This window comes from Morone saxatilis, unplaced genomic scaffold (assembly GCF_004916995.1).
Source record: "Morone saxatilis isolate NCDOM2014 unplaced genomic scaffold, NCSU_SB_2.0 Contig0, whole genome shotgun sequence".
Taxonomy (NCBI): Eukaryota; Metazoa; Chordata; class Actinopteri; family Moronidae; genus Morone; species Morone saxatilis.
The window spans coordinates 15213055-15232157 of record NW_023339650.1 but is presented as its reverse complement, the minus strand read 5'-3'; the positions used below and the strand labels follow the sequence as shown (position 1 = coordinate 15232157).

At 43.0% G+C, this 19103-nt stretch overlaps 2 protein-coding genes across 2 annotated transcripts; one reads left to right on the top strand and one right to left on the bottom strand.

Annotated features, from left to right (window-relative positions):
* Positions 1 to 281: 281 nt before the first annotated feature.
* si:ch73-173p19.1 lies at positions 282 to 12942 on the top strand. The gene is made up of 17 exons (XM_035661880.1): positions 282 to 424; positions 1495 to 1601; positions 1707 to 1846; positions 2029 to 2189; positions 2357 to 2515; positions 2619 to 3078; positions 6184 to 6285; positions 6957 to 7047; positions 7753 to 7976; positions 8071 to 8313; positions 8415 to 8513; positions 8683 to 8876; positions 8980 to 9154; positions 9257 to 9413; positions 10016 to 10169; positions 10746 to 10857; positions 10979 to 12942. The coding sequence occupies exons 1-17, from the start codon at positions 404 to 406 to the stop codon at positions 11152 to 11154; spliced, it is 2775 nt and encodes a 924-aa protein (XP_035517773.1). The 5' UTR covers positions 282 to 403; the 3' UTR covers positions 11155 to 12942.
* Positions 12943 to 13242: 300 nt separating this feature from the next.
* abcf2b (ATP-binding cassette, sub-family F (GCN20), member 2b) lies at positions 13243 to 18049 on the bottom strand. The gene is made up of 15 exons (XM_035662003.1): positions 17893 to 18049; positions 16973 to 17123; positions 16631 to 16843; positions 16212 to 16394; positions 15820 to 15991; positions 15384 to 15479; positions 15198 to 15300; positions 14867 to 14962; positions 14517 to 14636; positions 14343 to 14432; positions 14143 to 14253; positions 13996 to 14058; positions 13777 to 13905; positions 13475 to 13678; positions 13243 to 13380 (listed from the first exon to the last, which is right to left on the bottom strand). The coding sequence occupies exons 2-15, from the start codon at positions 17109 to 17111 to the stop codon at positions 13264 to 13266; spliced, it is 1836 nt and encodes a 611-aa protein (XP_035517896.1). The 5' UTR covers positions 17112 to 17123; positions 17893 to 18049; the 3' UTR covers positions 13243 to 13263.
* Positions 18050 to 19103: the final 1054 nt, after the last annotated feature.

Below are 19103 nucleotides of genomic sequence, written 5' to 3'. Positions count from 1 at the left end.
ATAAACCCTGAAGCGCACTAACAGTAAAACACATTTTATAAATTGAATAAACTGAATTATCCATTTATTCATTATCTATTATAATAAATAATTGATTTTTCTAGTCTAATCCACAAAAAGCAATCTCCACAGACTACATGGACCTGTTCTGTGTCACAGGCTGCTGATCAAGTTATTGATCGGGCAGCGGTTGGACTTCGCGTCTGTCAATCAGCGAGTGACGCGGATGACGAGCTCGCTGCTGATTGGCTGCTTCCTTGTTGATATTCTGTCAGTCCACAAAGTCAGAGGGGGGAGAGGTCAGTCCCGCTAGCATAGCAGCGCTGCGCACCAGGAAGTGACCGAAAGTGGCTGGTTGATATTAGTTTAATTCGGATTTTAAAAAGGTGGAAAAGAAACAGGCATGAGTTCCGCTGCTCCTCCGGTAAGATGCACAATAACAGGGCTGGTTTTTTCTTGTTTTTCAGCCACCGACGTCGATCTTTCCTCGGCTAGCTGCTGTTAGCCGCCGTGCTAACGTTGTTGTTGTTGACACTGTTTCCAAAAAGACATAAACAACACTTTATGTCTTGTTGCGTGCTTTGATTTTTAGCTGGCTTTTGCTGTGAATTAATGCAGTTTTTGTTTTGTTTATTATTTTATTATTTGCTGGCAGATGTTGATGAGGATTAGATAAAAACTTTGTGGACTAAGATTAACTTGGGTTTGGAGAGTTGGATGTAACGATATTGAAGGACAAAGACAAATAAATATGCAGCAAGTGCGCATTGAAACACGGTTAATGCTATTGGTAGATAGCATGCATGTGACTTAAGGTTAAAGGCAACAACTAAATATTCTCACCAGCACCTATTTTGAGTCTTTTTCAGACACTTTTATTCATAATTTTTAACATTTCTATGATAACAAACCAGCTTACTCAGAGCAGAGCTGACTTATAAGATATTAGTTACCAATTGAATGAAAATAATAACACATTTAAAGTGTTAGCAGGTTGTAAAATGGCTGTTATTGAGTTATTATTGGTTAAATATCTGTGTTGCCATGCATGTCAGTTAATGCAACTGGCAAATTACATACAGATAGATTGTTAGATAGAGAAACGTATTAATTAAAGGGACATTTTACAGTGTAACAGCAGAAGCAAAATACTATTTTAAAAAATGTAAAGTAGAAAATGGAATAAGATAAAAACATAGGACCAAACATATACAAAGTACAATTACAGTGCCTTGTAATGGACTGTACATTAGTAGTAATCAGTGGATAATGCAACAAGTTAGTTAGACTGAAAACGTAAAGTACTGATAAAGAAAGCTTCATTTTCTGTATCTGAAAAATGCCATTCAGTGTTATTTAACATTCGACATCAGTGTTCCCTCAGTATCCACTGTTTGTGCAATCATTGATAAGACATAAACAATCACAAATGTTGTTTAGTCAACCATTGTTGACATTCCTCGTTGATGCCTGTTTGATTTGCTTGTTTTGCAGACTATTGGGGAGTTATTCCTCATCCTCAGTGAGATGGGTTTCTCAGAGGAACAGATCCAGGCAGCCGTACAGGCGGGCCATTTTTCTGTGGCAGATGCAGCCGAGTGGTGAGTGCTCCCAACCCCTTTCTTAAATCTTAAATATTCAGCGTTCGTTAAATACCAATACCTTTCAGTAAACTACTTCTGTGTCCCTCTCTCGTATGTTGACAGGCTCTTACAGGGTCAGTATCCACGGCACAGGTTGGTCAAGCAGTCGTCGCAGCCAGCTGAGACAGCATTTTCTGCTTTCAACCCACCCAAAGAGGCAGCGAGCACTTCAGAGGCGCAGACATCTCCGTCTGACAGCAGAGGTATAACACCAAGCTGTTTGCTTTAAAGACAAAAAGTGTAATCCGTCATTGTAATATCCTGTAAATATTTGTCATCATGTCATTGAAGTTTTCAGTAACAGTTCACAATAAGAAATGAATGCTTCAGGGTGCAAAATTGAGTGTATGTTTCGTTTTTGTTTTTGTTTTTTTTACTTAAACAGCGTCCCCTTCATTGGTGCTGAGACCTTCACAGTCAGGCACCCTGTCCCCAGACCCACTACCAGTCGAGTCCCGCATCAAACAGGACAAAAGTGACTTTGAAGAGCAGCAGAGGCAGCGAGTTGCTCAAGAAGCCAGAGCAGAGAGAAGACAAAAGAAACAGGTCAGCAGTACTGAAAGGAAGAACTTATGGTGCCGAACGGTGCCAACTCAGCCGGACTGGCAGTTTGTTTGTTATAATACGGAAAACAAAATCCCTTAAACCAAGTGTCTTATTTGTAATCTCAGAACAGAATAGAACATCTTGTCTTATGTGTGTCGGTCTGCCAGGAGCGGGAGTTGGTATTGAAGCGGATAGCGGAGGATCGGAGGAGCCTGCAGGAGAAGATCCAAACCAGTGCCGCCACAGAGACGTCTCCTCCCAGTGTTCAAGGGCAGAAGCTTGGAGGAAAGGTTCAGACCAATGTGGACAACAACTGTGTCCTCATGGTGAGGCTATGAAGGACAATTTTGTGTGTGAATGAAGTAGATGCGTTCAAACTACAGAATTTCAGTTTCTTAAACGTCATGTGTTGTTTTTTTTTCGCTGCAGATTCGTCTGCCATCAGGTGAGTCCATGCGCGAACGCTTCCCAGCCGATGCTCCTCTGCGCAGCGTCGTGGAGCACATCGCCGGACGTCACCCTTCCCTCGCCTCCTTTTCCCTCCTCCAGGGTTTTCCACGAAAACGCTTTGGCGAGGCAGAGCTTGCTTGTTCGCTGCACTCTCTCGGCCTCACGCCCAATGCTGCGTTATGTATTCAGACCACTCCTCCAGAGACACCCCAGGATGCACCTGCACCCTGGAGTCCTGCAGATCCACCGTCAGCGGAAGAGAATGAGCAGTCTCCGTGTGAGGTGTCTCCTCAGCCACATATCCCTGTCATGGAGGAGGCGGGAGGCCAGGGCCTTGTTCTGCCTCCTCCACTACCCAACCAGCTGTGGGAGGAGGCAGTGAATTATGCAGGAATACCTGGTGTTGGTCCTTCACTGTCTGGGCCGTCTCACTTCTGGGGTAAGTATTAAACCTGAAATCCTTCATATTTTATACATTTACAAGTTTTAAGCATATTTACTGCTGTACCTCACACGTTTATTCATAAAAGCTTGTTTGTTGTGTTCAGTTGTATGACTGTTGCCGCCTATACAAATTATTTATAGAGTTGCAAAGTGGAAGGAGCTGCTGATTTCAAATTGTTCTTTTAATGATTTCCTCAATGTAACTCTACACAGAAACATGTCAGTCTCCCGGATGATGTTACAATGCTATAGGTTTATGTTATGACCATTGGTTTAATTAAGGGATGCTTGATATGGTTAGAACATTTATTTTTTCTTTTTATTTAAGTTTTCAGTCAAACAAACAAGCAAACAAAGAAAGAACAAAAATAGACAGAGAATAAAAGTGAACAGACAGGTTGACATGGTTGACACAGGCCATACATTCGTCGTTCACACAGAGACTAAGAGTTACACGTTAAAGAATATGAAGTCCACCTTTCCCAGTACTTTGTAAACTGTTCAGCCCGTAGTCTGAGGGTGAAGGTCACTTTTTCCGTGCATTGTATTTCGTTAACAATGGTGATCCAGTCATTCCTTGATGGCAGATTTGTCTGCAGCCATTTCTGTGTAATGAAAAAAAAAGATAAGTTAGTAGTTGTCGAGTAGTTGTTAAGATAGTTGTCGTGGGCCAACTGGGATTTTACTCAAATACAGTGTAATAAAAGAAAAATCTACTTTTAAACCAAAGATTGACCATCTCCAGGCCAGACTCCCCCTCCCATTTCTGCTTAACCTGGAGAGTAGAATGGTTCTTGCAATTTTGTGTATTTATAAATTTTATAAATTTATAAATTTATAAATTTGTGATATTAAATGTTTACTGTCTTTAGCCTTATATGCATCGGTAAATGTTGTTGTAAACTTGTTTGATTTCCTTGTTGCAGTAGTTTCTGACCTGGAAATATCTTAACATATCCTCTCTTCCCATTTTTAATATATGTTTCTGGAGATGGAGTTGTTTACAGGTGATAAACACCTTAAGGGCAACCCTGGTCCAGCAATTTATTTTATCCAGGTGAGGATCATGGTGTTGGCAGTTACCCAATAAAGACTGTGCTGGTGTTTCAGATTGCAATCTTTCCATTTGGCGGAGTAGTTTGGATTACACCAGCATACTAGGGGTCTTAGCTGAGCAGCAATATAATAGTCCTCCACACATGGTAGAGAAAGTCCACTCTCATCTTTGGGTAACTGCAAGATCTTATATTTAATTCGGGGCCTCTTATTGTTCCAGACAAATCTTGATATGAGTTTATTCCATTCCCTAAAATCCTAAAAAAGTGACTGGAATAAGTACAGAAGCCGGGGAAGGACATTCATTTTTATATTATTTTTAATTCTATTAGACATGTCTAGGGGCAGTACAGTCCATCTATCTAGATCTGCTTTGATTGTCTTAATAACTGGATCATAATTCGTCTTATATATCTTGGAGATGTCTTTTGGGATCCAGACTCCCAGATATTTAATAGCAGTGGTGTCCCATTTTAAAATCAAATCTGCCTTTGAAGTCAGTATTCGGTATGAAATTATGAGAGTATCTGGGTCTTATGTGTATTCAATTTATACCCCGAATAAGAGCCAAACAGTCTCAAAAGGGACATCAGTTTAGGTGCACTTCTCTGTAAGTCAGTCAAAGTGAGCAATACATCATCTGCAAACAGACTTATCTTGTATTCATTATCTCAAATGGAAATCCCTTTAATCTCTGGGTCCTCCCTTATTGCCTGAGCTAAGGGCTCTATGAAGAGCGCAAACAGGGCGGGGCTTAGTGCGCAGCCTTGACGACAACCTCTCTCTAGCTTGATGGATTGAGTTAGGTGACCATTGATTCTTATCGTAGCAGTGGGGTTTGAATAAAGCGATCTAATACACTGAACAGATTTCTCATTAAAGCCAAAACGTTGCAGTACTTGGTAAAGGTAGCCACATCCAACCGAATCAAACGCTTTCTCTGCATCTAAACTGATCAGTATAATATACTCTTGATCACATAGTCTATCACATGGAGCGTTCGTCTAATATTGTCCTGTGTTTGTCTTTCTCGGACAAACCCTGTTCGGTCAGGGTCTATCATTTCAGAGACAATGTGTTCTATCCTTTTGGCCATAATTGAGGCAACTAACATTCTCCCTTGTCCTTGCCTTCCTTAGGAATTATTGCTATTACTGCCTCGCTCCAAGATTGGGGCATCTGGCCTTCCTTAAGGGTGTGGTTAAAGCATCTGAGAAGAAGTGGCGTCAACTCAGGCTTGAATGTTTCGTACCATTCACTAACAAATCCATCTGACCCTGGTGTTTTGTTGGTCTTTAGTGGAGAAACAGCGGTCAGCAGTCAGTACATTATTCTGATGAATTACTGAGTCATCAGCTTTGTCAGGTTGAGTCCTTATAGTAGGCTTTAAAGGCTTGCTGAATTTCTTCTAGTTTATGGCAGACTTATGGTTAGAACATTTAAACAAATTATTCTGAAAGATACTGCGATTGCAATATGATTCACGATCAGTGTGGGAATAATCTTTCCATACTATCAGGAGAACAAGATTTGTAGACCAGGGCATCTCTTCAGCACTGCAGTACTTCATAATAATGCTGTTTTGTCACATTCCACCACATTTAACAGCTCTTGCAATTTGCATGGTGAACTAATTTAAGGTGCAGATTGTGTTTTCAGTTTTCAGTTCAGTCTTTGGCTTCTGCTCGCAATTAGCACCATACTTCACAGTAATTGGATGTTTTCTTGCCATATGTTTTTATACATACAGGTTTTTACCTTGTCATTAGAAAAAACAAATATTCCCTAATGGAGTTTGTCTTTTGTTCTGATAATTCAACCAGAAGAGTTTCAGGCTTATCCAAGCTGTGTATAATGCTCCAGCTGTGAATCACTTCACATAGTCTGGAGGAAATGAACGGTATTTTTACTTTTGAAATACATCCTTCCACATTGCAACTCTATTGGCTCAGTTATTTCAACAAACCAGACTGTTGAACATTATTTAAAGATTGTTTGAATAGCTGTTTAGTCATTAAATGGCATTCCTGGTGCTGTCCAACAGGGCGCGGCCAGAGGTTGGTTCCTGGTAATCCCGAAGCAGCTGATGGCATCGAGGTTGATGAGGAACAAGAAGGAGAGGAAGAACCACCTCACATGCTCAACGGTACTGCACCTTTACTGTGTCTGGGGTTATTGCAGACAACTCATCCTTCTTTTGACCTACATGTTGCTCCCCTTCTCCTCCCCGTGTCTCCATTTATTCATACGTGTAGAACTTTTTGTTCTCCCACGCCAAAAACAGATGACCCTGGCCTCTCCCTTTAAGCTGTTGGAGTAACTTTCATACAGTATGTTGCATAAGTTTCCTAGTATACAGAACAGAAGTCGACTGTCCCAGTAATGTGTGCCATATGTGAGAAAGATTAGGATTAGGAAATATGTAGGTGAATGCCCCTTTCTGTCAAACATACAGTACACGAGGTCAGAGCTGCAGAGCCCCCGCCAGTTGTTCCCAGAGTGCTTAGAGCCGGTCAGCCAATCATTTGCAGTCTTTCATAGCATGTGGTTGTGATATAGTATTCTGAATGTGTGCCAGACCAGAGAGCGAAAAGAGCGCGATCCCAGTCGAAGCTAGTTAGAGGAGAATCAACGATCGAGAACAAAAGATGTTGATTAGAGGTGTGGGATATAAAAAGGCAACTGTTTTTTCAACTCTCAAAAAGTGACTAATGCTGTGTATATATATGGGCTGGTTTTAATGTCAGTGACTACTTCAGCTTAGTGATATTAGAATATCCTCGTGGGTTACAATTGTCCCTTTTGTAATTTTCACAGGAATGCCGAGGCTGCCTTTCTTTCCGGAGAATAGGTTCCGTGGAGAATTTGAGCCCAGGCACCACTGGCCAGAGCAAGGAAATCGACTCAGGTGGGTGTCTAGACAGAATGGCACTGATAATAATAATGTAAGAACTGTACTGCACTTCAGTTGACACAACTTCATATGTATTACAGTTCCACTGGGCTACAATTGATTTTTAAGTGTCTTGCAACCAGTTGTAGTGAATCAGCTTTCACTAGGGTTTATAGTTAAGTTCTGTTGGAAACTATTTTGACAATTCAGTCATTTTTCAAGCAAACATGTTGCTTGTTATTCTCAGTGTATGGTTTTGCTGCTTTTAGTTTGTCTTATTTCATTGTAAAGTGAATATATTTGGGTTTGGGGCAAATCAAAACATCTGAAGATGTCACCTTGGTTCTGAGAAACTGCGATGGGCATTTTTTGTCATGAAAATTAGCAGATGAATTAATCCTGAAAGTAATTGTTTATAGCCCTAATTGTATTATATAACCCAGTTAAGACCTGTTATCTATTGTTTTAAACAGGGTAGTCACTCTGACTACAACACCCTGTTGCAATATTATTAGTCATTATGAGTCATTATCAGACAGGAAGGTAGAGAAAAGATGATTCATAAGAAGTTCCAGAGTGGTGACGCATTTTCAGTTCAGTTTCCTGTGTTTCGGTTGTGCACGAGATATCTGTTCTAGTAAACAGTAGGGAGAGGAACACAGGCTAAATGTTGCTCTTGTGAAGATTTACCTGTACGTTAAAATGGGAATTGTGTTTCAGGGAGGCTCCAGAAGAGGACCCAGCAGAGCCTGAGGATGCAGGAGGTCGGGTGGCACCTGTCGCTGCAGGTCTGGCTGCCGTGGAGCGTCTTCAAAGAGCTGCACGGCAAGAAGACCCCCGGGCCTCCCAGGGACAACCATCACCCCCTAAAAGACCCTTCAGGGCACCCAGCATGCCGTCCCTATGTGCCTTGGCCACCCGTGCTACTGTCCACCTCATGACTGGTAGAGAGACAATTCAGTTGTGAGACTCACTGATTCTGATTATCTCATGGTTTTGTTTACTCACTGTTGTCGTTCTGTATCTCTACCCTCTCAGCTCCCAGCATGCAGTACAGTAGCAGTCTGGCGTGCCTCACCCCAGAGCTAGCAGAGCTTCTGCTCAACCACATGTCCCGTGAGAGGCTCCTACGTCCGCGCACCCTGGAGCTTTTCTTCGGCTGCCCGTTGCAGAAGTTTGTCCTAAACTGCTACCCTTACTCCACCAATGAGCTCCTGCGGCAGTTACGGGCCTTCACGGCATTAAAGCATCTGAGTCTGGTCAACTCGCCTCTAATCACTGGTATTGAATTGTATCCCAAGATGGAGTTTATAGGCTTTTTAGATCTGTTAGGTCAATGTCTGAGCCATTTCATTTTAATCTCCCAAACTTGTTTTGTCCAGACTCTGGGCTGTCAATCCTCTCCAGCCTGGTCAAACTCCAGTACCTCAACCTGGCCTCCTGTAGCAAACTGACCGACTCCTGTCTGCAGCATATCACAGGTCAGGCTTTCTACAAATCGTATTGTGAACAAGCCTCTGACTATTACTAGAGAGGATAATAGTACAATAATTACAATTACGTGCAAGAATGCCACATTCGAACATAAGCTGCTCTGTGTTAAGTACTTGTTGAATGGGTATCAACGTTCTTTGTTTCTGCGTCTGTAAGGTTTGAAGAGCCTGTGTTTCCTGTCCCTGGACCAGACCAAAGTGACCGATGCCGGGATGGTGCTGTATCTCCAGTCAGCACCGTCCTGCCTCTCTCAGCTCAGCCTGAACCAGACGGCTGTGACCGAAGCCTCACTGGTTGTCCTGCCCACCTGTGTGCCACAGCTGCGGCTCCTCAGCATCAAGCAGACCAAGGTACTTCAGTTCTACCGGCGTGACACGCATTTTAACTCGCAGAACATCCGGTTTTTAAAAGTTACACCTTTTTTTTTTTATTATTTCCTCATCACATTTCCAGGTCAAGGATGTGTCAGCTTTGGCAAGGCTGTCCAACCTGCAGACTCTGAACCTGGATGGGACAGGTGTGACAGAAAGCTCCCTGGAGCACCTGTCCTCCCACCCTACCCTGTCCTCCCTCAGTTTGGCGGGAATCCCTGTAGCGGACGGCAATCAAGCTCTGCAGATCATCTCAGGTTCGTACTTGGAAAGGAACATTAAAGAAAATAGAAGACAGATGGAAATGAAACAAAATGGTCAAAGTCTGGGGTAAATCAAACTTTTTCCTTTTCTCCCAGGTCTAAGGTTGACACAGCTGACCCTCCCTGGACGCCACTCTGTGACAGACAGCGGGTTGTCATTCCTCTCTAGACTGTCTCTGCTCTTAGAACTGGACCTGACAGACTACACACAAGTCACAGACCAGGGAGTCAGCCAGCTCTCCACCATGACCAGGTTAGCCCCACACTTCTCATCTCACACAGCAGGTACTGTGGCAACCCTTAATTGGAGTTGGGAGCACACAGCTGATTGAGATTACCCAATTAACCCAGTTTGACATGGAGGCAGACAAGCAAAGAGACAGACAGACACAAGTATTCTTTAAGCTTTAGCCTCAGTTTAAATCTTCTAATATTGAAGATCTTGACCACATTATGACATTTATTCAAGACATTTCAGTATATTTTACATTTTTAGTCCTTTTGCCACTTTTCAAAGTACCTCCTTTATAGACTTTGTTAACTTATATTTAATCATTCAGTTGGAAACCACATCCAAACCTTATGATACACATTAAACTGTTCAGTCCCATTCATAGTAATTAGACTCTTTCCCACTTTTTCAACTCCTTCAGTTACTTCATACAAATATTAAAGCCAACACAAAACACACAGTGTTGCGTAAGCTCGTCAAGAAATACTCAAAAGATGTGGAATACATCTTTCAGACAGCTTAGTGTAAACCTCTCAGCAGTCAGCATTCTCTAGTTATAACAGTGGTTTCACGTATGATTACAACAGGGTTAATGACACGAGTACTGTGTTTACTTTGTATAGGTTGAAGAAACTGTCACTTAGCAACACTCAGGTGACAGATGCAGGGCTTCCCTCTCTGCGTGGCCTGCAGGAGCTGCAGGAGCTCTGTTTGGACCGAACCGCAGTCACCAGCCGAGGAGTAGCCGATCTCATCACCTGTCTGCCGCACCTCCAGGTGATTTTACTGGTGACATTTGTGCGTTAGTCAGTCTGTGAGTTGTCTATCAGGCTTGGTTTAAGAAACGGTAAAGAAATAGTATTTGCTGCTCTGTAATTTTAACTGCTTGTTGTAAACATGAGGTAACTTACGTCACATTTAACACTGGTTTTATTTAACCTATGGGTCAGCATTTACTATATTTAAGTTTTAAGTTTTACACTGTATTCTTTGATAGCACTGGGTTAACACACTCATTAGCACAGTTTCTGCTGTTCTGCAGACCAAAACCCGCTAAAGTACAGCTCATTAATTTGTGGTTAGAAGTGGTAAAAATGTGATAAGCCAGGCTTAATATGGGGCCCAGACGGTGAGTAGCCAAGGGTTAAAAGTTATGTAAAAAACAAAACATCATGTGATGTACTATTTTGTTATTTATACAGAGGATTTGATTCTGCATTGATTCCTGAAGGGAAACATTTCTCAGTGTATGTGCACTTCCAAGTTTCTGCCTCACACTTGTATAAGTTGCATACTGAACCAGTTTTGATATATTTGGTGATTTTAATGTGTTTTTCCTGTGTTTTTTTTTAGGTGTTGGGGTTAGCCAGCACTCAGGTGGGAGACACAGTAGTGAAGAGAGGTGTGATCCGCTGCAATCAGCTTGTGAAGCTTAATCTCAGCCGCACACGGATCACAGACCACGGTGAGGTCAAATTGTCATAATCGCTGTCCCTTTCTTCATCTGACTCCCCGACAACAAACACGTGTACTGTTTCTGTGCTTGGGTGAACAATCTCTATGCATTTTTATGTTTTTCCCCTCAGGCCTGAAGTGCTTGAAACACATGCATCTGGCTCAGGTGAATCTGGACGGCACTGGCGTGAGTCTGATAGGTATTGCGAACCTCCTCTCTTTCACCAACATCAGCAGCATTCGCGCCAGCAACACTCGCACCGTTCCCCCCGATGAGGTCTCAGATGAGGAGTGGGAAGCCCAGTGAGCATCGATACCCCTCGGTTGGTCCACACATATACAGCACCCGAGTGCGCCTCCGACTGCTGCGGTCCCCTTTTAGCCCCCTGAAACATGCTGCCGGCAGGATACTCTGTGAGACAGCATAACTGAAACACTCCTCCTACTTGCACTGTTTCAACTGCAGCTAGTGCCACTAATCTGTCAATCACGCACGCTACCAAGTTGAAACCTTAAACGGGAGCCTTGTGTTTTAAAAACCAGGCCATTTCTAACGTTTACGTATATATATATATATAATCAGTCTGTATTTACTTGCATAAACTGCAGCCCTTTTTGTCTCTGGAAAAGTCCATCTGACAAATAGCTTTAAAGCTTTAATGTGCAGCCTTATAGGTTGGAGCTATCTGTTTCTCCTGGTCGGCACTTTTGGAGCCGACTGGCAGGAGCGTATTAAGTGTTGGAAATAGTAACTTATAACACCGCATGTATTTTCAGACTGAATGACTAACTGACTGACATATGTAGAAATTAAATGAAAACCTAAATAACACATTCAAATAAATACAGTTGAACATTGTTTGGAGGACGTGAAGGCAGATAATGTCTTTCAGTAATCATTGACCTGTTGTTGAAACTAACACTGAATCGTGAGCTCTCTTCATGTCATGTTGGATTTATTATAAGCATAAATTAACCTTCTGATGTTTGTTAGAATTGGGTGCAATGTTTGTTTTGTTAGCTTGAATATTCGGCACTATTGTTAACTAAACACTACTGTAGGTGTCAGTGGTTAAATGATTTGTTTATTGTTGTAATACAGTTAACTGCTGCTGCAGACGAGAGATATCAGCTCTCGTGTGATTGGCTTTAAATCCATAAAAATGAAAAGAAATGCCCATGTTGCTTCTGTATGGCAGGTTATTGTTGCCACCATGACAATTTCTCATTATTAGTGATGTAACAGGATTAAGTGGGTTCTTGTTGAAATGGTTATGGTACGGTTGAACCCAGTTGTTATGTAGTAATGAGAAATAACATGATAGAAGTATGTCCGTAATGGTGGCAGTAAGACGCAGCCATACTTCTGTTACGTTGCCACCTTTCCAGTTTGACATGAACACAGCTTTACTGTTCAACCTCTTAATGAAGATTTTGATTATGTAACCTGTATGGATGTTAGTTTACAGCAGACCATAAGTCACCTAAAACACTCAAATTTGTAACTTTTCCAATGCATCCTGGGGATGCAGTTTGGATTCAGTTGTTTGGTTTTATGAATGGCATATGTCACATTACCGTCTGTTAGCGTTAGTAATGCCAGTGTTTGGACAGCCCAGACGTTTTCAGTTACATGGATACATGGTGAGCAGCGTACACAGTGCAGTGGCTGTAAGATGAGGAAGGATCTATGCAGCCGAGGGGCTCAGAATGGCCAGAATCCAAAGTTAGACGTCTTTAATCACTTCGAGTTTTGTCCTCTTGTTTACAGAGATGTAAAATAGTTTATTTTCCCTAACAGCTTTTGATTTTTGGATATGAGCACTGTATTCATCAAGTTTAAGAAAAAAAAATAAAGTCTTCTGAATCTAAAGATGCTGTTTTTATGTTCTGTTTATTCAGACAAACCTTTATTGCATTACATTGTTAAATAAGGCAGAACTGCTCTTTTACACAGGAGGAAAAAAAAAAAAAAAAGTCAACTTTTAAATATCATAAAATATGACCTAAAAAGCTGCTGCATACATGTTGGGATAAAACAGAACATTTGGAAAAATAAAACTTTTCTATGAAGACAGCACAATGGAATGCATTCCAAAATGCACCGAGAAGCTTCAGCTGAATCAGCCCATCAGAGTGCAGCCTGAGGTGAGGAGAGGAGGAGGGAAAGAGGGAGGAGAGGTGAAGGGAGAGGAGAGACTGGGTCGGGTTCAGCACGGTGCGGCACTGTCAAACCGAGATGGAAATACAGTACAACAAGTACAAGAGACGTGTCCAATAAGATGCATAAGAGATTGTTTCAGTTCTACTTGGGACATTTCCTGCAGTGAAAACCCCACTCGTGCCCCCTCGGGAGTTTGCAGGTTAAATCCATGATGCAAGATAAAGGAGTGGCTCAGAATGATTTATGGTTTATTTAGATGTCATGCGCTTGGTTTTCGATCTTTGATTTCAAGTGCTCCTTGTATGCCAGGATGTCCCTGTTCCACTTTGTGATGGTTTGATTCTCACACACCCAGATCTCCTGAGCCACCTGGAGAAAACAGAAAGTGTTTTTAGATACAACTGGTCGGGTAAAGTCTGTTTCCAGCTAAATGTTAAAGTTAATTATTAAATTCTGAATATACCTGTTGAATTAGCCTGAAGTCGTGGCTAACTAGCATCATGCCGCCGTCAAACTCGTTGATGGCGTCCGCCAACGCGTCGATGGTCTCGATGTCCAAGTGATTGGTGGGCTCGTCAAGGAACAACATGTGAGGGTTCTGCCAGGCCAGCCAGGCAAAACACACCCGGCACTTTTGACCATCGGACAAGTTTCTGATCGGACTGACCTGGAAGATATTTCAGAGGTTAATGTACAGACACTGCGGACAAAACAAGAAACACTTCCCCCTCTTTCAGATCGCCTGGAAGAGTTTCCAAATCCTACCTGCTGTTTTCCTGTCAGCCCATAGCGACCGATGATCTTCCTCATCTCCTCTTTTTCTTTGATCTCAGGGTAACACTTCATCATGTACTCCAAAGGAGACAGGTCCAGCTCCAGTTGCTCTGTCAGATGCTGTAACATAAGCAGATATTGTAACGTAATGTCTGGTTGTTACGGGGGCTCGTAGTACTGTTGCAGGTGCACCGAGGCGCCGTGTTTTACCTGATGATATCTGCCAATCTTGACGTGAGAATGTTTGCGGATCATGCCGTCGGTGGGGAGGAGCTACAAAAAGAAAAAGAGGAGAATGAGCTTTAATACTCAAGTGCCAGTTGTTGTAGGATAATGGGGGGAATGTGCTGTACTTACTTCTCCCATCAGCAGCTTCAGTAGTGTGGACTTTCCTGCTCCATTGGGTCCCACCAGAGCCACTCGTGTGTCCAAGTCAATACCAAACTCCAGGTTTGTATATATGTGCGGCTACAGGAAACACAAACACACCAGTGAGACTGCGATGTAGATTTCAGTGAACAAAGCTCCGTCCGTGCTGCGATATTAACCATACTCACTGTGTTGTCACTGTACTTGAAGCTCACATTCTGAACCATGATAACAGGAGGAGGAATCTTCCCACAGGGAGGAAAATAAAATGACAGAGTCTGAGGGAGACAGAAGCAAGCGTTAGTGCCATGACAGTATTGAGACTGTGCCACAGAGTCAAAGGGTCAACCACGTCACAGTACCTTGTCATTCACAACTTTTTCAGTCAAGCCGGATGCCACCATCTTCTGCAGCGTCTTCTCTTTGCTCTGTGCCTGTCGTGCCAGCTTTGCGGAGCCGTGACCAAACCTGGCAATGTAATTCTAGATGAGACGGATATAAAAAAAATAAAAAAAAAGAACAATGAGTACAAGTCTTAGTTTTGCAAATGACAAAACAGAATAATTCATATTTGTAAAAAGGTATGGGACTCCTTAGTAACAGCCTAAACATAAGCCATACTAAGTAACTGGTCTTATTTTAAAAAGAGTTTGTTCTTGACCGCCCATTCTGTGCAGAGACACACTTCCACCACGTGGTGTCGCTCATTCACCTTCATGTGTGCTATCTGGTCCTGCTCCCAGTTGAAGCGCTTCATCTGGTTCTCTTCCAGCTCCTCTCTGGTCTTCACATACTGGTCATAGTTACCCTTCAAGCAAAAATAGATGTGCATGGTCATCCAACAGGGCGGCACAGTGACACAATTAGTAACAGCCTTCCCCCAGTTCCCTTATTTAGCGTTATGAGATCACATGCGGCCCCATTCATACTTTTTAAAGATGTTCCAAAGGATGCTAGAGTCCATTTCCTTTCTGGCATTGGGCTCCTAAAATTTTACTTTGAAAAAAAAAAAAAAAGCATTGTTTTCAGCCAAGTGTTCTCACCGTGTAGTATTTGAGTTTTCTCTGGTGCAGGTTGATGATGTTGGTGCATACACCGTTCAGGAAGTCTTGAGAGTGCGAGATGAGCACCAGGATTCGCTTGAACCTGAACGACAAGAAGCGGGATGAGCAACGCATCCATCGACCGCTCGGACTCTTTGATGTGGTGAAGTAGGGATGTGAACTTACGTTTTGAGCTCCTCCTCCAACCACACACAAGCGTCCAGATCCAAGTGGTTAGTGGGCTCATCCAGCAACAGCATGAAGGGCTTGATGAACAAGGCTCTGCACACACACAGAACAGTCATTAACATTTTATTGTGAAACGTAACTCTCATTTTTTACTCTTTATCTTGTTTGTAAGAGTAATGGGTGACTGAACAGTATTAGTTCCACGTTACACTACTCTTCAACAGGTGTTGCCTTTTACGTGACCAACGTCTTAATTTCACAGCAAAACATGAACTTTCTGAGAAGTGAAAGACACAGTTGTGTGTAGTTGCACATTAAACTGAATTTGTGGGTTATTCACAGATTATTTGTTGGTTCGACCGTATTCTAAATACAGAAAAGAGCGTGTACGAAGTTAAAGTCACGCATGGTACAACTCGAGCTACGTCTTTACCTGGCCAGAGCAACGCGCATCCTCCATCCTCCACTGAAGTCCTTCATTTTCTTTTGCTGCATAGCACTGGTGAAACCCAAACCGTGAAGGATCCGAGAGGCTCGCACCTCTGCCTTGTCTGCATCCAGCTCCTCCAGACGCTCGTACAGCTCCATCAGCTTCTCACACTCGGCTGTGCAGAGAGAGAGAGAGAGAAAGAGAGATTCACATATAATGTCAGTTAACGCAGCTAGAGAACAACTATGAGACAGTTTCTCGTCAACTACGCTCAAGCTAGGGTGTGTTTTGTTGAATTTAATTTCAGCTCTGTTATCTCTCAACTCTTCTGTGCCACAATACATTTCCCCCCTTCTCCAGTTGCAGTTGTTGCGCAATAACCGCATTTGACTCACAGTCCTCGGCGGCAAGTCTCTCCGCCTCCTTCTCCAGCATGATCCTCTGTTCGTCCACCTCCATGACACAATGCAGAGCCGTCTTCTCGCTGGGGGCCATCTCCCGGGTCAAGTGGTAAATATCGATGTGCTCTGGAATGGGAATCTCACGATGCCCGATGGCCGACAACAGCATGGATTTTCCTGGCAGATACAAGAAGAGAGGGAAATTAAGCTTCTTTTTTAATAAATGCTTGATAAATTGACATTCATGCCACTTTCACTGTGGGGAACTGCTGCCAATGAGCAAAATATGTAATGTTTAAAAAGGAATAGAAGTTAAATGAATGATGTTTAAGTTCCCAAAGCAGCACAAGGCAAAGGGAAATGTAAAAACCTCACTAATTACATCTGTCACGTGCCAGGTGAGACACTCTTACCTGTGCCGTTGAGGCCAATAAGCCCATAGCGTCTGCCTGAGTTGAGCTCCAAGCTGGTGTCGGCTAGAAGCTCCTGGCCGTGGAAGGTGAGCGACAGGCTGCTAACGTGGACATCAGTGCTGTTGGGGTGCGAGGCCAGGACGCCGGTCACTGCCCGCGCCTCGGTCTTCGCCAGCTCAAATTCATCCAGCTCCTTGGTCAAATTCGCAATGCCTGTTGAAACAAAAACCCCTTTTAGCGTCAGTTGACAGAAAGACAAGTCCGAGTGCGGTTCAGCAACACACCAACGCCAGAATTTGTGTCAAGAATGATGAATAAAATCACAACCGAGCCTCCTCCTACCGTTGCTCTCTGCTCCATTACGCTGGGTCTCTGCTTGCTCGCCCTCCTCACTTCCATCTTCAGGTTTTTTGGTACGCTGGCGAGCTTTGGCAGCCTCCTTCTTCTTTGCTGCCTTCTTCTTGGCTAGGTCGGATGGCATGGTCGTGGAAGGCTATTCAACAACAGGGGAAAGGAAACAAAAAAAGGATCTTATTCTGTAATAATACCATGCTGCATCAGGAAATAAGAGTATATCAAGATCCCCAGTTGTTATGGGACTTTCATTTTGAGAACACCAGTCAAATAAAATGTATAAATCTAGGTTTAAAGTGGTTATCACTTACAGAAAGTGGCGTTATGAGTGATTAACCAGCAGGGGGGGGGGGACGGTGCCGGTAAATTAACTTCAAATTAGCGGATTTTAAGGAGGGACTAACGTTATAAGTGAAGGCCTAACATGGACACCGGTTCGGCCTGAGAGAGTGGTGATAAAGGTGGAAACCAAGACCGCATTTTGGTCCCTTTCAGCCCCACGTTGGTCTCTGCAACACTAAAGCCTGATAGCACAGCTGTCGCTAACAGCAGCGGATGCCGCGTTGTATTAAACAGCAGCTGTGTCACTTCACGGGGAATTACCCTACAGCTGTACCAAAGCAAGTTATATCACCCGATTGGGATTGAATGTCACATAAAAGCGGTGTGATCGTATTATTTCGAGGAGCTAGCCGCTGTTAGCTCCGTAGCTAAGCTAACAACGGTAGCTGACAGGCCTGAGCCGCTGAAGCTAACGTGACGCGAGGCCCCAGCTAGAAGAAAAGGAAAAAAGCCGGGAAATCCGGCGGTTAACGTGTCTTTTTCTGGGCTGCGTTGATTTTAGCAGACACCCGTGTGCGTTACTGATTAAAGCCGCAGCTGTCAGGTACCGTAAACGCCGCTCTTACCTTGATAACGGGATTACTGGTCTCCGGAGCACACCGACGACTCGTGTCCACTTTTCGCCGGGTGGATGTAGCCGAAGCGTCGAACCGCCAGACGGACCATATATGGTCATAGAGGGCGGCGAGTATAAATGTACCCGCCCCTTCTTGTGTGACTGCAGTTACAAAAAAAAAAAAAAGTCCGTTTACTGTATATGTAGTATATTTAACGTATACATCGGGTACATTTTATTTATTTCCCCGGACTAACTAACCAAGTTAATAAAACCTGACATTACAATAAAAAAAAATTTTTTTTCCTGAGGTGCAACTGTGCTGGTAACAGTCACCGACGTTCACAAATATCTATATATTAAAACACAGGCTTTCCACTAATCATACAAGTTTAAATTGGGGGTGTTTTTTGTCGTTGCTATGGCCCCGTTGGTGCTCCATTTTAAAGCCAGGTCCCCTTGAGTCAGTCAGCGGTTGATGCTGCAGCAGGATACGCTCAGTCGGTGATGATGATGATGAGGGAGAAAACGACGACGTGAGGAAGGAAGAGGAGGAGGGAGACGTTATTTGTACTGTGTGTGTGTGTGTGTGGCAGTCAGGGTTTTTTTTTTTTTTTTTGAGGAAGTCAAGATAAACTGAATAAAATGGACGACATATGTGTGGCTGTGCCGGAGTGCTTTATTCTTTCGACCCGTGTTACCGATGAAGAAGGGTTTATTTTTTGTCTTCAGGTCGGTGTTCGCGGAGGTGGACCGAGCAGCGACTGATCGCTACTAAAACCAACGGCCGCGATGCTAGCTCGCTAATTAGCTTGCTCTTTGATGTTTGTTGCTCTGACGCGAAACGTTAACGGTTTAATTTAACACACGAAACTTCCCAATTGTTTCGATTTATTTTTATTTTTTTTTCTAATGTACCGACCAACATAGATTAACCTAAACCACAAACGGTTAACTTTACCGGGTGACAATTTTTTTTTTTTTTTTTTTTTTGCTACGTTAGCGGACTACTTACTAACGTTAGCTCAAAAGGAAATTAATGCACAGAGTAATCTTAACATTAGTTACCATGACAACGAGTTAACAGGCACAGCTTGGTTTTAGTAGACAGCAGTAAAGACGCAATAAACCTTTATGGTATTAAGCTATTTGTTATTACATTATTAAAAACTAGCGTTACTTTATTATGTTGCCTGCAGTCATAAAGTTAACATAAAAAAC